The 16886-nt window shown below is 55.4% G+C and overlaps 5 protein-coding genes across 5 annotated transcripts; 2 read left to right on the plus strand and 3 right to left on the minus strand.

Annotated features, from left to right (window-relative positions):
- Positions 1-6971: 6971 nt before the first annotated feature.
- Positions 6972-7987, minus strand: BKA78DRAFT_356284 (uncharacterized protein; the record flags this gene model as incomplete). The annotated part of the gene is made up of 7 exons (XM_066892035.1): positions 6972-6986; positions 7041-7174; positions 7223-7323; positions 7377-7406; positions 7462-7740; positions 7796-7861; positions 7917-7987. 7 exons carry the CDS (start codon positions 7985-7987, stop codon positions 6972-6974), a joined length of 696 nt encoding a protein of 231 aa, XP_066740803.1.
- A 594-nt stretch (positions 7988-8581) lies between these two features.
- BKA78DRAFT_361161 (uncharacterized protein) lies at positions 8582-9568 on the minus strand (the record flags this gene model as incomplete). Its single annotated transcript, XM_066892437.1, has 2 exons — positions 9153-9568; positions 8582-9105 (listed from the first exon to the last, which is right to left on the minus strand). The coding sequence occupies exons 1-2, from the start codon at positions 9211-9213 to the stop codon at positions 8582-8584; spliced, it is 585 nt and encodes a 194-aa protein (XP_066740804.1). The 5' UTR covers positions 9214-9568.
- An 880-nt stretch (positions 9569-10448) lies between these two features.
- On the plus strand, positions 10449-10859 carry BKA78DRAFT_236466 (uncharacterized protein; the record flags this gene model as incomplete). The annotated part of the gene is made up of 1 exon (XM_066883856.1): positions 10449-10859. A coding segment is annotated over one exon (411 nt), but the record flags the coding sequence as incomplete, so codon positions are not given.
- Positions 10860-11709: 850 nt separating this feature from the next.
- BKA78DRAFT_356287 (Molybdopterin biosynthesis MoaE) lies at positions 11710-12700 on the minus strand (the record flags this gene model as incomplete). The annotated part of the gene is made up of 2 exons (XM_066892036.1): positions 11710-12083; positions 12565-12700. 2 exons carry the CDS (start codon positions 12698-12700, stop codon positions 11710-11712), a joined length of 510 nt encoding a protein of 169 aa, XP_066740806.1.
- A 1892-nt stretch (positions 12701-14592) lies between these two features.
- On the plus strand, positions 14593-16215 carry BKA78DRAFT_324381 (uncharacterized protein). Its single transcript, XM_066889282.1, has one exon. The coding sequence runs from the start codon at positions 14635-14637 to the stop codon at positions 15757-15759; it is 1125 nt and encodes a 374-aa protein (XP_066740807.1). The 5' UTR covers positions 14593-14634; the 3' UTR covers positions 15760-16215.
- The last annotated feature ends 671 nt before the right edge of the window (positions 16216-16886 follow it).

The raw sequence follows: 16886 nt of genomic DNA on the forward strand, positions 1-16886 counted from the left end.
GGTGACGAGAGTGGGAGGCTGCAGTGTGATTGCTTACCAGCCACTACAGTGGGTCGCAAAAAAAAAAAAAAAACATCGACTCCAAGGCAGAGCGCGGGTGCATGAACACTCCCTGAGGCTCTCTTCTCAAGCTCAAACGTCCAAGTCTTTGGGCAGTGAGACGTTTGAATGCTCCCTAAACACACGCGTCTCAGCTTGATGTCAAAGCCGCGCGGCACACGGCGAGTATCCAAATCTCTGAGTTGGCGTTTCTTTCGTCACCCACTGTGCCACCAGCTTACTCCTAAGACTTCAGCAATTGGCCCCCACCACTCCGCGCCTCTCACAATAAACAGGCGGACGCCAAAAGCACGTAAGCATCGGCTGGTTGCATGAGCGCAGGCAGCAACTTCGATCAGCCCTAACTGCATGCAATTATGCATACTTGCTGTTTCTTCAATGAGCTGACACCAAACCAGGCAGGATCTCCACAACTGCGCCGTACGCCTACCACAGTGGGTCGTAAAAAAGTTCGACTCGTAGGCGGTGCGGGGTGCTTGAATGCTCCATGTAATCATCCTTTGACAAGCTCAAACATCCAAGTGTCAGTGCAGCAAGGTGTTTGATCACTCCCTATCTATACGTACCTTGACTTCAAAATTCGGGCACATGAGATTAATCTACTGAGTGACTACGAGTACAGAGCCATAGGCAGCATTCGAGCATCCCGCTCCGGAGTTGAATTTTCTTTTGCGAGCCACCTGTGCTACCGCACTGAAAAAATACTGTAGTTCAAATTCTTCAAAGCCTCCACTTCGGGTGCTTGCACGTTTCTTTGATGCCTTCGCACTACCCTTCGGCCAGCAAACATCCGACAGGACAAGAGCTGTAGCCCAGGCCCGATTGCGGATCCGTTGAGAATTCAGTCTTCTACGCCGAGCCTGATGAGAACTCCACGTGTTCGCTCGTTTGTGCCCTGGACCAGAATGAAGAAGATCACCGCAACATCTCAGTGCTTCAACATCCATTCATGGCCGTCTCTGCGTGAAAGAGACAGATGGTGTGGCGCTGATGGGAAGTGAATGGGAGTAGCATACGAGCATCCAGGCGCCATCTCTGATTGGCTGCGCCTTGCAACTTCGAACACAGGAAATTTTTCAACGATGTGCCAGACAAACGTGTCATGGCCAATCAGAAGGCTCGTAGAGGTGTACCGTGCACCGCGACTGCCTCCTGGTCAGAGACGCCGAGCACACATTTCTTTCTTTCCAACATCAAATTTCGAGGCTTGCGTTGACCTATATAATCAGTCGGTTTTGCCGAGTTCAGGTGCTTGAATGCTCCCTGTATACACGCATTTGGACTTAGTAATTTTGAGTCTCTTGAGAAGCTACTACGGCAAATATTAACATGAATTCTTTTCAATTTCTCACTACTTTCATCCAGCTCTCTCATAGAACTAAGCCACTGAAATCACCAAGTCAATATGCGTGTGCTTAGGGAGCATTCAAGCAACTCAGCAGCTAAAGACTTGGACATTTGGGCGCGTAGATGCGTAGTCACAGGGAGCATTCAAGCATTCTTGCACTGAAATCGACCTTCAAGATTTATCTGCACTCTAGCTTCCAGACGACGCCACCCCGAGAATCCACTGAACAACTAAGCCACCTAGCGCGGCTTCCCAGCCCTCCACGGACTATTTAGGTTAGTATGTATACACAGTCGACGTTCTAATAGGATAGACTTACAAGGATCAGTTGTGGGCGAAGCCCGGGGGCTTCCTGATGGTTGCCATCTTGTGGAGTGTGCCATGGATGCTCTTAATAGCAGCATCAACCACAGTAATATCGACGTCATTGACGCCGCGCTTCACCAGGTTCAAGACATCCATGGCGTTGTAGCCATGGCGGCGGGCGGCGTGGAAGCGGATGGTGGCACCAGGCGGGTCCGTGGAAGGGGCGGGACCGACCGGGGGGTGGATGAGACGGGGGCGGGGAGCGGGAGGGTAGTTGCCCGGGAAGGGCAGGACGGTGACGCTGTCCGCCGTCGCGACGACATCCGCGATGGAGAAGTGAATACTATCAATGTGTCAGTACATCTACTCTCGGTTTTACTATGCAAATGCAGAGAGACTGTAAAGAAGTTGCAAAATGAGTAGAGAGGTAAAGGTCCAAAGTGAACATGTAATGCAAGTAGGAACAGCAGAATACTAGCTGGCGACTTGAACATAAGATGCTAGCTTGTAGATGCTGAACTGACCAAAGACCATGTTGTTGTCTCATGCACAGGAAAGTTGATGAAATGTACTTACACTTTGTCCATGGCGGCAGTGGTGGTGGTGGTGGTGGTGGTGGTGACGAAGGTCGAGATGGAAGTGAGAGGTTATTGTTTGGGTCCGGTGCTGACGGCGAGACGCGTCGGTGGCACAAGGAAAGAAGAAATGCAGACGACTGTTGCCGCTGACAGATTTCGTTGTACGGGCTCCGAGGCGCGAGGCAAACTGGCTGGTCGTGGACTTGGTCGCGAACCAAAGCTGGGGACAGGCTTGAATCCGATCGAGCACGAGAGACGTCTCTGGTTGCTGGAAAAGTCGAAAGCGGAGGCGAAGCCAGGCAGCAGAGGTGATGGAATCGAAAAGAGTAGATGGAGAGCTAAGCTGAGCTTGCAAAAGGTAGCGGCGAGAGGCGACGTCGATGGAGCAGCACGGGTCGGTGGGTGGATGGAAGAGAAACGGAGGTTAGGAGGTGGAGGATGATGGTGTTGAGGTGGTGGAGGGGAGATGACGATGGAAGTGAAACTTCACCCAAGCAGAATCGGTCGCCCACCCTCATTTCGCTCAAATGCATCAGCAGCCCCTCTCCAGCGCCTGGAAATGCACGTACTGCACTGAGCTCGATGCTGCTCCACCATGATTCTGCCGTCGATGGCCCTCAGCTCGTTGTCTCTTCTCACCACCAGCCGGACCAGCATCATCACCACGAGCTCGATACCGCTACACCAACATCTGCCACCAACGAACCTCAGCTCAATGCCTCTTCTGCACAACCTCACCGCCAGTCGGGCAAGCACCATATTCGACGCTTTTTCTGCACAAACCGAGGGCATCACTGAGCTCGATTCCTCTGGTTTCGCGCAGCCTCAGCGCGAGCACCAAATTCGATGCCTCTTCTGCACAACCTCATCGCTAGCCGGGCGAAGCACCAGGCTTGATTCCTCTTCCGCACACCCCCAGGGCGAGCACCGAGCTCGATGCCTCTTCCGCTCAACCTCATCGCCGGCCTCAGGACGAGGACCAGGCTCAACGCCTCTTCTGCACAACCTCATCGCTAGCCAGGCAGGCAGTAGGCTCGATGCCTCTCGCTTTTAACCTCAGGGTGAGCACCGAGCCCAATGCCTCTTCTGCATAATCCCATCGCCGGCCAGGCGAGCAACGAGCTCAATGCCTCTTCCGCACAACCTTATTTTCAGCTGAAGATGCTGACGAGTACCACCAGCACTGATGAGACTCTCTTTTTGTATGCCTTGCTCTTGAACCGGCGTCGACAAACCCTCTTCTTCTACTTGACCACAACTGTCCCCGCTCCAAAGCACGCGCAGGCCAGGCCATCGACCCCGGGACTTCAGAGACTTTTAGGATATTCCGATGCGACAATTGCTTTGCCGGGCAGAAAACACAAAAGAGGCAAATGCTCTGTGGATTCGATTGGGCCGACACAGGGTCATGTCTTGGGTGATGTTCTGCTGGGCGGTGAGTTCTCGTGTCACGTCCTGTCCCTTCCTCGGGGTTGGGGAACCCTTGCCATTTTCTCGCTAACCATCAAGAATTGGGACAGGGATTGAAATCTACATTCGAAGCGAGTCTCCCGGTTGCCATACTGCAAACAAGCGACGACGAGTACACAACCAACGGAGCGACCTAAGGAGCACCCTTATTACTCGTTGGCTTGACCCTGGAGACTTCCCGATCCTGCTCTGCCAGCACAAGCGACAAAAGCGCGCGTCAGACACAACTTCGGCCTGGCTGGACTCCAGGAACGCCCATGCGAGTCCTCGTTGCTGCAAGCCGCGCTCCAGCAGCTTCCTCTCCACGTGTGCTGAATCTCTCGCACGACATCATAGAGCCATCATCACTCGCAAAGGGGAAGAAATCAAAATCCATAAAACATTTCATTGGTCCCCGTGCTGCCAATGCTGCCATTGCGTGAGGATTTTATCTTTATGTCTGTTCGAACCGAAACCGAAAGTTGCAAGAGAAGAAAACCAAAGTGTGAGACGAAAACCAAGAAACCTGAGTCGCGCCCCCTTGGGCGCCGGCTGCACCGGGCTCATTGCGCAGGTTGGCTGACGCCTACCTGCCGGTGAGCTAGTTCCGAGAGTCCAAGTACGTCCCCCAACTCGCAACTGGACGTATTGATTCTGAGTATGACAACCGAAAAGAAAAGAAACAGAGCAGCCGTTGATTCGTGAAAAAGGGAAAAGAGCAGGCTGAGATTTGACAATGTCCAGTCAATGAAAAGAAAAGAAAACAAATTGAGAAAGCAACCGTTGACTCGTAAAAAGAAAAAGGGCAGGCTGAGACCTGACATCGTCCAGTCAAGAGAATAGAGTAGAGGGTGCGCGCAGGGGCTGAGCAGATTGGCGTAAGACAGCGGGTTTGATAAAAGGGTTGAAGGAATTCCGTGCAGAACGAGCAGGGTTCGCCGAGGTGCTGAAGTCAGCCGGCGAGAGCATCGAGCAGTATATTACTCAGTCTCTTCAGGCGGCTGAAGAGCTGCGGGAATCCAAAAAAAAGGCGGCGGATAATTTGCCATCCCCCCCCCCCTCTCTTTTAGGCAAGTAAGCAAGGCAACCTTACTAACCTAATTACCTACACTTTACCAAATTCCTAAGCAAAAAAGGGGAGTTAGCGTCCTTACTAGCACAATGAAAGAGCGCAAGTTCAGTCAAGAAAAACGTGGAGAATAGACCCAAACTAAAATGAGAAATCAAGAAGGGGGTACGCGGGGTTTCCCCTCGTTTCCATAGGACAGTTGCACAAGAGCGGATATCTGCGTACTCCCGTGGCGACATGAAGTCTTTGCAACCCGGCGCGAGTGCCCCATGACTTTGTGGCTCCTCAAGATAAGGCAGACGACGTGGGGAAGTGTTTCGTTGGGTTTGACTGGCCATTGAGCTCAGAGCTTGAGCGCGCCCCCGCCGGTTCTTGCTTGGAAGCGAAGATGGAGTCTGTCGATCGACGATTGGCTGATGGCCACTGTCTTCAGACAACATTCAGGGGTAGGCCCGAGCCGGTGGCCGTCTTGGGCCGTGACCGGTCTTCAGATACTCTAAGGTTTGCATGTCGCAATGCGTAATGGCTGGCCCTAATGTGGTCGATCAATTCTGCGGCCGACCACTTCGATCTCCCTGTCAAAGGCTTGTCATGTGCCAGCGTCACAACATCTTTCGACTTTCAGGTGAGACACGGGTGCTTGAATGCTTCCTGCGCGCCCGTATATTGACTTAGTCGTTGGAATAGCTGAGTCAAATGAAAAAGTTGAATGGAGTATGTAATGAAACTGGATACGAAATTTTCTGAAGGAACCTAAAACTACCAAGTCAGCATGCATCCACACAAGGAGCATTCAAGCACCTCTGCTTCTGAAACCCTTCGTCTTACTATGATCCCTCTGATACATCAGGCACTGCGCGAAGGCTTGCGAGCGCCGCCGGGCTAGTCGCGACATTTGAAGTTGTAAGTAAGACCTCGGCAGACGTCTTGTGCGCATGGCAGATAGTCACTTGAGTCCCAATCGGGCAATGCCATGGTGTTGAGTTTGCTGTCTTGTCTAGCTGTATCTGGGTACTCCCGCGAGCTCTGCCTGGGCATTCCCGTGAGCACGTACCTACCTACCTGTCTACCCAGGTACGCGAAGACCATAAACGATGTCATGTGGGTACGGCTAGAAGGCGCCTGCCTACCTGCTCCACATCTATTGCGTCTCATCTTGTGACCGTACTTTTGGCACACTGTATGTACAGCTAGTGGTAAGTGTTGCGAGCGATAGAGGGCGAGAGAGAGAGAGAGAGAGAGGGGGGGAGGGGGGTGAACTTGTGGTGAACGAGGAGCATTCAAGCACCCGTGCGTTGCCTTATTGATCCACTTGCTGGCGCCAATATCTGTTAACTCCAAATCAAAAGACTTTTGTGTAGGGAGCTTTCTTGCCCCCAAACAGCAAACATTCAAATCTCGAGGTCAAGATTTTGAAGCGAGATCATTAATGAGCGCAAGACAAGCATCTCTACCCAAATCAGCGAGAATCAGTGAGAAGTAAACAGCCGGTAGAGCGCAAATCATGGGGGATGCATCACTTTCATGTATACAGGGAGCATTCAAGCACCTCACCCGGCCAAAGACTTGACACATGAAGCGAACAAATTTTTGAATTTTGCAGTTATTGGCGCTTATGGCACAAACATCAATGAGCGCAAGCCACGTATCTCTGCCTAAGTACATGTAGCTAGAATCAGTGAGACACGAACAGAGAGGCAGCCAGCAGAATGCGAAATGCACCGCTTACACGAGGTGTCTGTACACAAGGAGCCTTCAAGCACCTCCGCAGTCAAAGACATAGTAGGCATTTGGGCTCAGAAATGGGTGACCACAGGGAGCATTAAAGCATCCTCGCACTGCCTTGGAGCCGAAATGACTTTTGCGATTCATTTTGCGCCGGCTCCTACCACGAAGATACACCGAATGACCTGGCCGGCTGGGTGTAAGTTGGGGCCTCCCGCCGCTCCTCCTTTCCTCTCCATCGCTCAAGCAAATCCATCCGCCCAAGGGCTGTACTTCGCGCGGTTGTCGATGACCCGCTTCATTTGCAGAATTTGCGCGAACGTCTTGGCCGCGCGCGTGACATTGCCTTGTTTGTCGCGCCGAGGTGTGGCTTGATCGCCAGAGATTGCATTGTACATGGCCAGTTGGGTGGTTGAGGCACCACTGCTTCGGCATCCTATTGTAGTAGATGCTATTTAGAAGCTAGTATGGATATCCAGTCAACGCCCCAATAGGATAGACTTACAAGCACTTGCGAGAGGTGGTCTTGCTCGGCCCAGACCTTGGACTGCGAGTAAAATGTCGACTTGGTACACTTGGACCTAGCTCCATAGATGGCCGACAGTGCCGACGGCTTAAGAATAGACAGCTCACAGGGACCTAGGAGTTGTCAGGCTCACAACCTTCAACAGGCTTAGTCAGCTTTACCGGTGCGCACAATGTCTCCATACTCCTGGTGCATCTTCCGGATCTCTTCGAACAGCTGGTCATCGCTTTTGATTTGCCCTGCTTGTCGCGCCGAGATGTGACTTGATTACCATAGAGATTGCATAGTACATGGCCAGTGGGGTGGTTGAGGCACCACTGGCGCGGCTCGTCGGTCCAGCAGAGGCTATTAGAGGTCAGTATATATGCCGTGAACGTCCTAAGAGGATAGACAAACTCACAAGCACACCCTCGGGGCAAAGCCCGGCGGCTTCCTGATGGCGGCCATCTTGTGCAGCGTGGTGTGGATGCTCTTGATGGTGGCATCCACCACAGCCACGTCAACGTCACCGCCGCTCTTCACCAGCTGAAGGACCTCCAGCGCGTTGTAGCCATGCCGGCGGGCTGCGTGAAAGCCAATGGTGGCGCCAGGCGGGTCGGTGGGAGGGGCGGCACCGACTGAGGGGTGGACGAGACGGGGGCCAGTGGCAGGCGGGGTGGTGTCTGGGTGGTTGTCGACACTGTGAGGAGTTGGGCGAGAGGAGCGGAGAGTGAGAGGGTGCGAGAGAGTTGGACGGCGCGAGAGAGTGGGAGAGAGGCAGCCGGGACTCGAGCTCGAGTGAGCCCGGCGACAGCTCGTTGCTATTACTTGTGAGTATGATGACTCCACGTTTGCGCTCAGGTCTGGAAACCTTACCGTTTGTCCGTGGCGGCGGTAACGATGATTGAGCTGCCGGCTCTGGTATCTGGTATTGAGGTTTGTGGCATGGAGGTGTTTGTTTGGTGTTGGTGTTGAGGTCGCGTCGGGCGACGAAAGAAACCCCAACTCCAACTCCACGCTCCCGTCCGAGGCAGGCGCGCCCCCGGTGCAAGCCCGGCAATCGACGAGTGTAACCTTTGCCCGACGGTACACCGACGTCGAGCAGGCCGTCGAGCTTTTGGACCACAAAATCGAGACCTATATGCACAAGGAGCATTGAAATGCGTTGCCACCACACACTTTGACGTTTGAGCATGAAAAAGGGTAGGTTTCGGGAGCAGTCATGCACCTCTGCAGTGCCTTGGAAGTTTTGATCCACTTGTCATTCAGCTCGCCTGCCCGTCCACCAGCTAGTCTCTGCAAAAGAGCGTGTCGACGACCTGTATCCCACCGACCAGCCGTCAAAAACAAAACAATCAAGGGGGGCGCTGCAGTGCCAATCCGTACAGCGCAACGAAGACAACTTCTCTGTCCATGACAGAACCCGCCCGCCGCCCTCCGCTCCTCCACACCCTGTCCGCATCCAGCTCGAGAAACGTGCTCCACTGCGCCGCCCCGGCTGCAGGAGGCTTGCCAGCAGAGCACCAATGAGGGCTCGCACCTTACCAGCCGCCGCCGGTCTTGGTGGCGCACTTGGTCTCGGTCTTGACGTACGACGTGGTGTACGGCTTGTAGCTAGTAACGGGGCAAACACTGGCGGAATAGGTGGACAAAACAGTGGTGTAGGGCTTGGTAATGACCGTCTCCTTGGTCTTCTCGCCCACAGCGGTCGACAGGCCGGTGTGGATGCCCGTCTCGACCTTGGACGTGGTCAGCAGCTCGGTGTAGGTTGTCGTGATGACCTTGGTCTTGGTGGCCGTCTTGGTGAGCGGGATGGTCGTCGTGTACGGCTTTTGCACCGTCACGGTCGTCGTGTAGGGGATCGTGATGACCGAGGTCACGCTGTTGACGCCCGTCTTGGTGATGACTTGCGGGATCGTCTTGGTTTCGGTCACGATGATGCTCGTCTTTCCCGTCGAGTAGATGGTCTTGACGTCGTTTGTGCACGACGTCTTGGGCGCTGGGTACGTCTGCGGAGGCGGCGCGTAGCCGGGCGAGGACTCGGATTTGGGTTGGCCGGGGGCAGCTGCAACCAGGGAGCTGGAGAGAGTCAGTTAAGCAAATGGAGAGGACTTGTCGAGACTTGCGTTGAGGCCAAGAGGGCAACGAGGGCGAGCTTCATGGAAGAGATCATTTTGGCTAGTTGAACAAGCGATGGGACTGAGTGATCAAGACTGCTGAGCGAAGGCGATGAGCGTAATGATCAAGTCACTGTGGACAGTCCCCCCTTTATACCTCGTCGATTCCCAGTGATGCAAAACATCAAGACCAAAGTACCACCGCAGAGGAGGCTGGTCCCGAGCTGGACGGCAGGGAGACGTCAGTGGAGTCGACGGCTCTCCTCACGTTTTCGTCGTCCACCATGATCCAGCTGCCTATGCAATGCAAGTTTGAGGTCGCTAGCAAGGCACCCGACAGCCAGACGAGCATCTCGCGGGGCCAAAACCAGCATCTCGAAGAAAAAAAGAAAATGTCTCATGGTGGTAAGCGTTGGGTAGGTCAGCAGAGCTACCTGATGAAGGAATTCATAATCGTCTCGCAGATGTAGCGCATCATCTTGCAGGAGGAGAAGTTCAAGAGGGAGCAGTGTATCAGAAGTAACCGTGGCCACGGAGGCAGGAGAGCAGCACGTGCAGGCGTCTGCACATCATAGCAACGCCCGTGTATTGCAGCAATATGGGATTGTGGGGTACCGTGTCGCTATGACTTGAGGTAAAGTCGGTCAAATATCGAAACTTATCCAGGCACTTATTGCTGCTGTCCTTCTCTTTTGAGTGTCCATCTCCCAGGTCCTAGGAGCTTGAATGCTCCCTGGCTTCCTCAAGTCTGACTTGGCCGCTCAGAAGCCGTGGGGTGGGTAATTTTCTTGCCACGGAGGGACAGAGTCAGGTACTCGAGCAACTAGTATTACCTAGCCCAGGCACAAGTAGTCGGCAACCTCGTGATGTCTGCACGTTGCGGGCCGGCGGGTTTGACAAGCTCCATGGTCAAGTCTCTGAGGGAACAAAAGAAAGTCGCCGGTGGATCAGAGGCTGGAGATGCACATGTTCGTGGTGCATGGAGGTTGTCCGAGAGGCGCAACAGACGAATCATTTCTCCGCATCGCGCTAGGCTGATGACTAAGCGTCGCGGCGCGGAGAGGTTGCTTCAACCATCACAACACGCTGACCACGCAGCCCATTGCAGTAGCGCTTCACCCTCTCTCGTGTCTTCCTTCAGCCTTCTTCTTTGCGGCCGGTAGCCATTCACTCCCCGCATCCTCGCCCCGCAGCGTCACCACCTGCATTCGAGCGCTTCCTCCCGAACCACGCATCCAGCCATCCTCCAGACATGCTTAGTAGTCCGCCAGCAGAGCCGCAGCAGCCAATTCCACAAGACGCGCCCCAGGCACCCGACTCTACACCGGACAATGGCTTCATAACACGCCGATCAATTCGCCAGCTCGGCCTGTTTTGCGCAGGCTCAGCCTTCATGACAATTACCCAGCTCGTCACACGCCGCGCCCGCGTCCGCCGGTACATTGCCGTCAAGCCAAAGTTCTACCAGCCAAACACACAACCCTACGCGCAGGCCAATGGCGCCATGGAGGCGTTTGAAGCGCTCAACATGGCGACACTGAGCGTCTTTAGCGCCGCCATGATGTTCACCGGCGGAGCCATGTGGGCGCTCGACGTCAGCAGCGTCGACGACCTGAGGGCCAAGGTGCGACACCGCGTCGGGACGGGAGATAGTCAACAATCGGACGAGGAGATTGAAGAATGGATCGCCAGCATCCTCGCGCGCAAAGAGATGAAGGAGGCTGTCAAGACTGCGACGGGGATGGATGTGGCCACGCTTCTCGAGAAGGCAAAGGCCGCAGAGGGCGAAGAGCACAACGACGCCAAGCGGTAGCAATGGGACAACGTGGTGGAGCCTTGCCATGTTGCGAAGCGTGGTGGACAGGCTGAATCACACGATCATGATCACCTCGAGGATTGTACTCTCCGCTCAACTTTTACATCAAGCCAGCCCTGCGCCGCAACCGGCACATCAACAGACGACATCGGACCTGACGCGACCAAACTCGACGCTGACATGTGGGCTGGCAACCATTTGATTGGCGAATGACGGGCCAAGAGGTCGGGAGCCACAGCAGACAGCCACCACCTGCGTGGCACAAGATGAGGTTGCGGGAGCGGCGCCGGCAGAGGCAGGCAAGAATAGAATTTTTGCTAGTGCATTGCCGCCGTGCCGCGTTGAACAAGATGATTTGTGCACTCTGCAGCTGCTTACATGGCCGACGAGCCGCCCAGCCAACTGGCAAGCAATTGGCCTCTTTCCCTGTCTACTTGTCGTCCTCTCGACCTTGCAACAGAGGCCCCCAACACTGAAACCAGAGGGGCAGCCGGAAGCATGCAGAGGGGTTTTTTGGTCGTCGAGCAAATGCAGCCTCCTGCGTCGACGCAGCGGCTTGGCAAAGTGAAAGTGGCAGACAGCGCGTCGCCCGGCTCACCCCATTGCTCTGTCAACCTGTCAGCTCCAAACAATGGCATTGTGCCGCCGTGGTCGTTGACGTGCCGGTCGTCAGTCAAATTTTGCATTCTGCATTCCCCAAAAAAAAAGCCCTTCCCAACACTGCCACCCTTCTTTCTCAATGCTCTGTGTCTTCCTTGTCGTCTGGAACCCACACGCCCTGCACGCCGTCCCGATTCGCCTTCCACACGCCTCCCTCTTCGCCGACGAAGCGTTCGAGCTTCCACACCTCGACCCTCTCTTTGCAGACCTCGAGCGCCTCCTCCCCGGCGCGCCACGCCGCCTGGCGGTGGGGGCTCGAGACGGCAATGAGAATCGACTCTTCCCCTATGGGCACGGGGCCCAGGCGGTGCGTCATGCTGATGGCGGTCAAGTCGTGCTTCTTGACGAGCTCGGCCGCCAGCGTGTGCAGAGTGCGCAGGGCCAGCGGCACGTAGGCTGTGTAGGTCAGAGAGGCGACGGCCTTGTTGGCAAAGTTGTCGCGCGTCGTGCCTTGAGGTGGGGGAGAGGGACGCGTTAGTTTGCTTGGTGGACGACTGGACTCGTTGTGGTTGGTGGGGTAAAGGACAGCAGTACGACGCAGGAGGCAGCGGAATAGGAATAGTAAATTTGATTGGGGGGTTTTTTTTTTTTTTTGAGCTGATGCGATCGCGAGTTGACAGATGTCCATCGTCAGGGTCTCCCGATTGAGATGCTGAAATGCTTTGTTTTTGGACAACAAGTCAAGCGGACGGCCGGGCCGGCGACTGTTCGACTGTCGACTGTTTGAAAAGAGGGGTTCGAGAAGGGGGTGGGGGGTAGGAGGATGACAAACGCTTCCTCTTTTGGCGGCGGGCATTCGGGACGACGTCGAAAAAGCAAAACAACAACGAAGCGGCGGTCTGGACGAAAGAGTGGAGTCCAACGCGGGTGGAAGGGCGGAAGACAGACGACAGAAATATGCCAACAAAAGAAAAACAAATTTCTAACATACCGGCAAACAGGACGACGGCGCCGGCCTTGGGGCTCTTGACTCTGGCCATGGCCGAGACAGCGTCCAGAGGGTCGTAGGTCAGTTCGACGTGGATGCCGTCGTCGTCTTGGCGCGCCATGGCCGTGGAGCTGTCCATCGTGGGTTTGTACGCGCTCGAACTGGTTCCTCGGCGGCGGCGGCACCGACAACCAGGCCAAAGAATGCTTGTCGGGTGAGATACGAAGGGTTGTTCGTCTGAGACGGGTAGACTTTGCTGGAAGACGAAGACGCTTCGGGGAGAGCTGACGCGGGGCTGAATTTCGGCTTTGGCCTCTTTGGGCCGACGACGCTGAATCAACACCACCAGTTTAACCCGTCTGCCTTTCATCGTGTACCACTGCACCATCTAGGTATGAAATCTGTCGGGTTCCGCCGCCCTGTCTGCCGCTGAACTGTTGTTGGATCCTGGAATGAAGCCGCCCGCCTCCTCGGTGTTTGTTTCGCAGCGCACCGCGCTTCAGTGCTCTCGTCGCCTTGGGTCGTCCTGCCGTCGTCGTCGTCGTCTCATTTTGTTGTTTTGTTTCATCAACTGTGGGACTGCTGGATGATTGCAGGAATCCCGCGTCTGGCAAATGTCGACTCGACCCCGGGACGGATACGATGCTCTCCCTCTTCCCCGGTCGATGGACCACAGAGAGAGCGTGCAGTGCAGCGGGGAGAGCCAGCCGGCCGACGGGCCTGCGCAGCTTGAATCTGGTCTGGATTCCATGATCGCGCTCCCCTTCCAGGGTGGCCCGATCGTAGCGGGGCTCTGGCGCGTAGTATATGTGGACCCTGGCAGATGCGAGGGTAGGAGGGGGAAAGAAAAATCAAAAATCACCCTTTTCTCTCTTTTCTGTCACATTTTTTCGACCGTCGTCTTCGATTACATTGCGAGGCGTCACATATGCGAGATCCCTTGAGATGACCAGACGGCCGCGGAGCATGACGGCCGCCATGGTTCTCAGATCTGATGCGGCGTCTCAGACGTCAGCCTCGACTGGGGCATCGTGACTTTCTCTTTGCGGACAACCAAGAATGGAAGAGGGCAGTGGGCAGGAATCTGCAAGGCGGCTGAGGCCGCACGTCATGACAGCGGGCGGCCCTTCTCGTCAGCCTCTGCGTCGTGTGGGCTGAACGAGGTGAATCAAAACTTCCCAAGAGAAGATGACATGGTCGTGGTACATGTGCTTCACCGTGGCCCAGGTCACTCGGTCGCATCCACAGAACCAGAAAAGAAGCATGCTCGAGTATCGACTGTCACTGGGCACATGGCCATCCATCTCATCGAGACCGTCAGCCGATTGCCGCGAGATCTACGCGCGGGTCCGGGACGCAAGCAAGGATGCCGTCTTCCCTGCTCGTCGCGATGGATAGTCCAACGGGTCCAACGGTCGAGGAAAAACCCCTTGTCCAGAGCAGGAGAACCCCCCTCCAGAGTAGGAGAACCCCCTCCAGAGCAGGTTGAGGATATCGTCGACCGTGGCTGTGGTTTTGCCATGTCTCGGGCGAGCGAGTGTCTCATTCCTCGTAGCTGTGCGACGTCGAGTTGCTCGATTGCCCTCCAGGCGCAGACGCACGGCATCTCTTCTGGATTTCGAATCTTGCTTCCCCGAATGCACGTTGCTGGAGATCCGCCGGCCGTTGCGCTTTGACATTGCCCAGGATATTGCTTTGGCAGCCCGGGCCACTCTGTCCGTCTGCTCTGCGATGCATCACCTACGCTGCTCTCTACGCAAGGAACGCACCAGCCAATACCCCGTCGTCCCCTTGCTTTGATCGCCGCACGCCTGAGAGACAATAGAGTGCACAGCGTCAAAAAATTACGCGCCCTCTGACCCTCCTGATTGGTTTCCCCCATGGTCGATTTACCTGATCTTCGACCGGCCAGAGTCCAGGGCATGACGCTCAACATTGAGTCTGTGGGTCCTCTTGGCCCCCTTGACTGGCCTGCTGCCCTCCGCATATATCATCCAGAGCCTATCGTGCCTTGTTTCGACATCAACCAACTGCCTCCGTTCCTCACCATCGCCCTCTCAACCATTTCCGAAAATGTCCTCGTCGACAAGAAGACGTACCTCGCCAACCTCGACCTGCATCACGCCTCCCGCATCACCGCCTCCAGCCCTACCTCTCTCGCCCACCAGCACTGCCGAGTACTGGGACCACGCCCTGGAGAACCATTTGAAAGAGCGCAGGACAAGACGGGCAAGCAAGTCGAGCAGCCGCAACTCTCGTCACCACAACCGCGCCGCCTTGGACATGATCTCCAGCCATGAGGAAGAGGACCTTGCCGTCCCCAGCTCCGCCAGCTCCTTCGACTTTGGCTTCCCCGAACGGGATCGCGCCGACTCGGCCCACGAGACTGAAGGCGTTGTCGAGTCTGTCAAGTCCAAGGACGTCCGCAGACAAACCAGCTCGCAAACCCTCCGCGTCTTTCCTGCAAACAACAAGCGCGCCTCTGGTCGGAGGCGTGAAGGCCAAACTCTTGCCTCTCCTGCCCCTCTCAGCCCTACCCAGCGCCCCAAGACGTCCGCAGACAAGTCTTCTTCTTCTTCTTCATCACCTCAACGCCGCAAGTGCCCTCCTCGTCCCCCGCGCCCCGACGACGACATCCTCTTCATCCCGTCGCTCTGCTCCGCGGCACAATCCAGCGCCTCGCGCAGCAACCGCTCCTCGGCCTCGCGCAGCCGGCGCTTCACTGAGAGCATCCCGGAAAACGCAATAGCGGAATCATCGACGCCTCCTCGCTCCTCGCACTCCTCTCCCTCCATCACCGTCTCGGCGTCGGCAGCCCCCAGGTCCTTCCCCTCTTCCTACACCTCGCCCTCGTCCGCCGACCCCTCCCCTCCCATGACGCCCGTCCACACGGCGCACTTTGCCCTGCACCAGACCGTGTCGGTGTGGGACAGCGACGACTCGGACGACGACTCGGACGACGAGGGCCTCCTGCGCTACGTCCGCCGCACCCTGCACGCCAGCAAGAGCTCCATGTCCGGCCGCACGTCGTCGGAGCGCCAGAAGAGCCGCGAGCGCGCAAACACCAATGCCACCCACAGCGAGAAGAGCTCCGATGACGACGTCAGCGGCTCGGATGCCAAGACGCGCAGCAGTAGGCGCCGCAGACGTCGCAGCACCATGCGCGAGGCCGTCATTCGCGTCTTTGGCTGCGCGTAGTCGAGTCGACCAGCTGATGATTTCTTTACGCATTTAAGAAGAAAGAGAATGGTTACGGATGGATGGCATGTCTGGCGTTTGATGACGGTTATTGCGGAATGTTTTGTTGATTTGTCTGATTTTGCTGCATATGGGTTTGGCACTTCTACTAGATATCCTCTTTGCATGTTGTGTTGTATATATAGCGAAACGGTCTGTTTGTCAATTTTTTATTTGGCTTTTTGCGTTTGTTCCGACTGCCTGCCGTTGGCTTGGCGGCTTCAATCGGTTTCTGCGACGGCTCCTCCTTTTCGTCTCTTGTCTGCTTGTCTGTCTGTCTTTACACGTATGCTTGTTGATCACTCCTTGCGCGTCTCACGATTGCATCACTTCTTCACACAAACATCACGGCCTCTTTTTTGCATCTTCACTGTCTGGCGGTGTACAACACCGGGGAAAGACAAAAAAAAAAAAAAAGGACATCTGCTCGGAGTTTTCGTCAGGATTTGGTCACGGTCACGGGTCACGCATACGAAACGGAACGGAATATGGAAACGGAAACGGCTCCCCAAAAGCATTGCTTACGATAACGGCCCATTTTGTTTTCTTTTTTGCTGCAACTTCTTCTCCTTGCGGAGAGGGTTGCTGGAGTCGCGCGCACACACACTTTTAGACGGGGTGCGGAAACAGAAAAAGGGACGGGACTGCAGGACGACGTGCTTTTGTTTTTTCGGTCTTTTGTTTGCTATCTACCTACCTATTGCGCTTGATGAATAGAGACGTCCAGTCTTCAATGTCTTTTCTTGCGATTGTCGTTTGTGTTTCGCGTCCTGTCCGTTTCTCTCTCGTCGTTGTCTGCAATGTCCAGCTCGCGAGGATGAGGGGCTTTCATCATCCACTGCTGACGCAAAAAGGTCCTCTCCACTTCGTCGTCCACAAGGCCAACAAGAGCGATTCCAAATCCAGCGTCCCACAGCTATGTATCCACATGGTCATATGGCTTGTGAGCTTTCGAAAATTGCGTCCATCCACATCATCGTCAAGTCGAATCCAGTCCAGTCCAGTCCAGTCCGCCGACCGACCACTCCACCAGCCAGCCAGACAGACAGACAGACACCGAGCCCCGTCTCCAAGATCTCTCACAAACG

The sequence above is a fragment of the Phyllosticta capitalensis genome, assembly GCF_038381095.1.
Source record: "Phyllosticta capitalensis strain CBS 128856 chromosome Unknown BKA78scaffold_10, whole genome shotgun sequence".
Taxonomy (NCBI): domain Eukaryota; kingdom Fungi; phylum Ascomycota; class Dothideomycetes; order Botryosphaeriales; family Phyllostictaceae; genus Phyllosticta; species Phyllosticta capitalensis.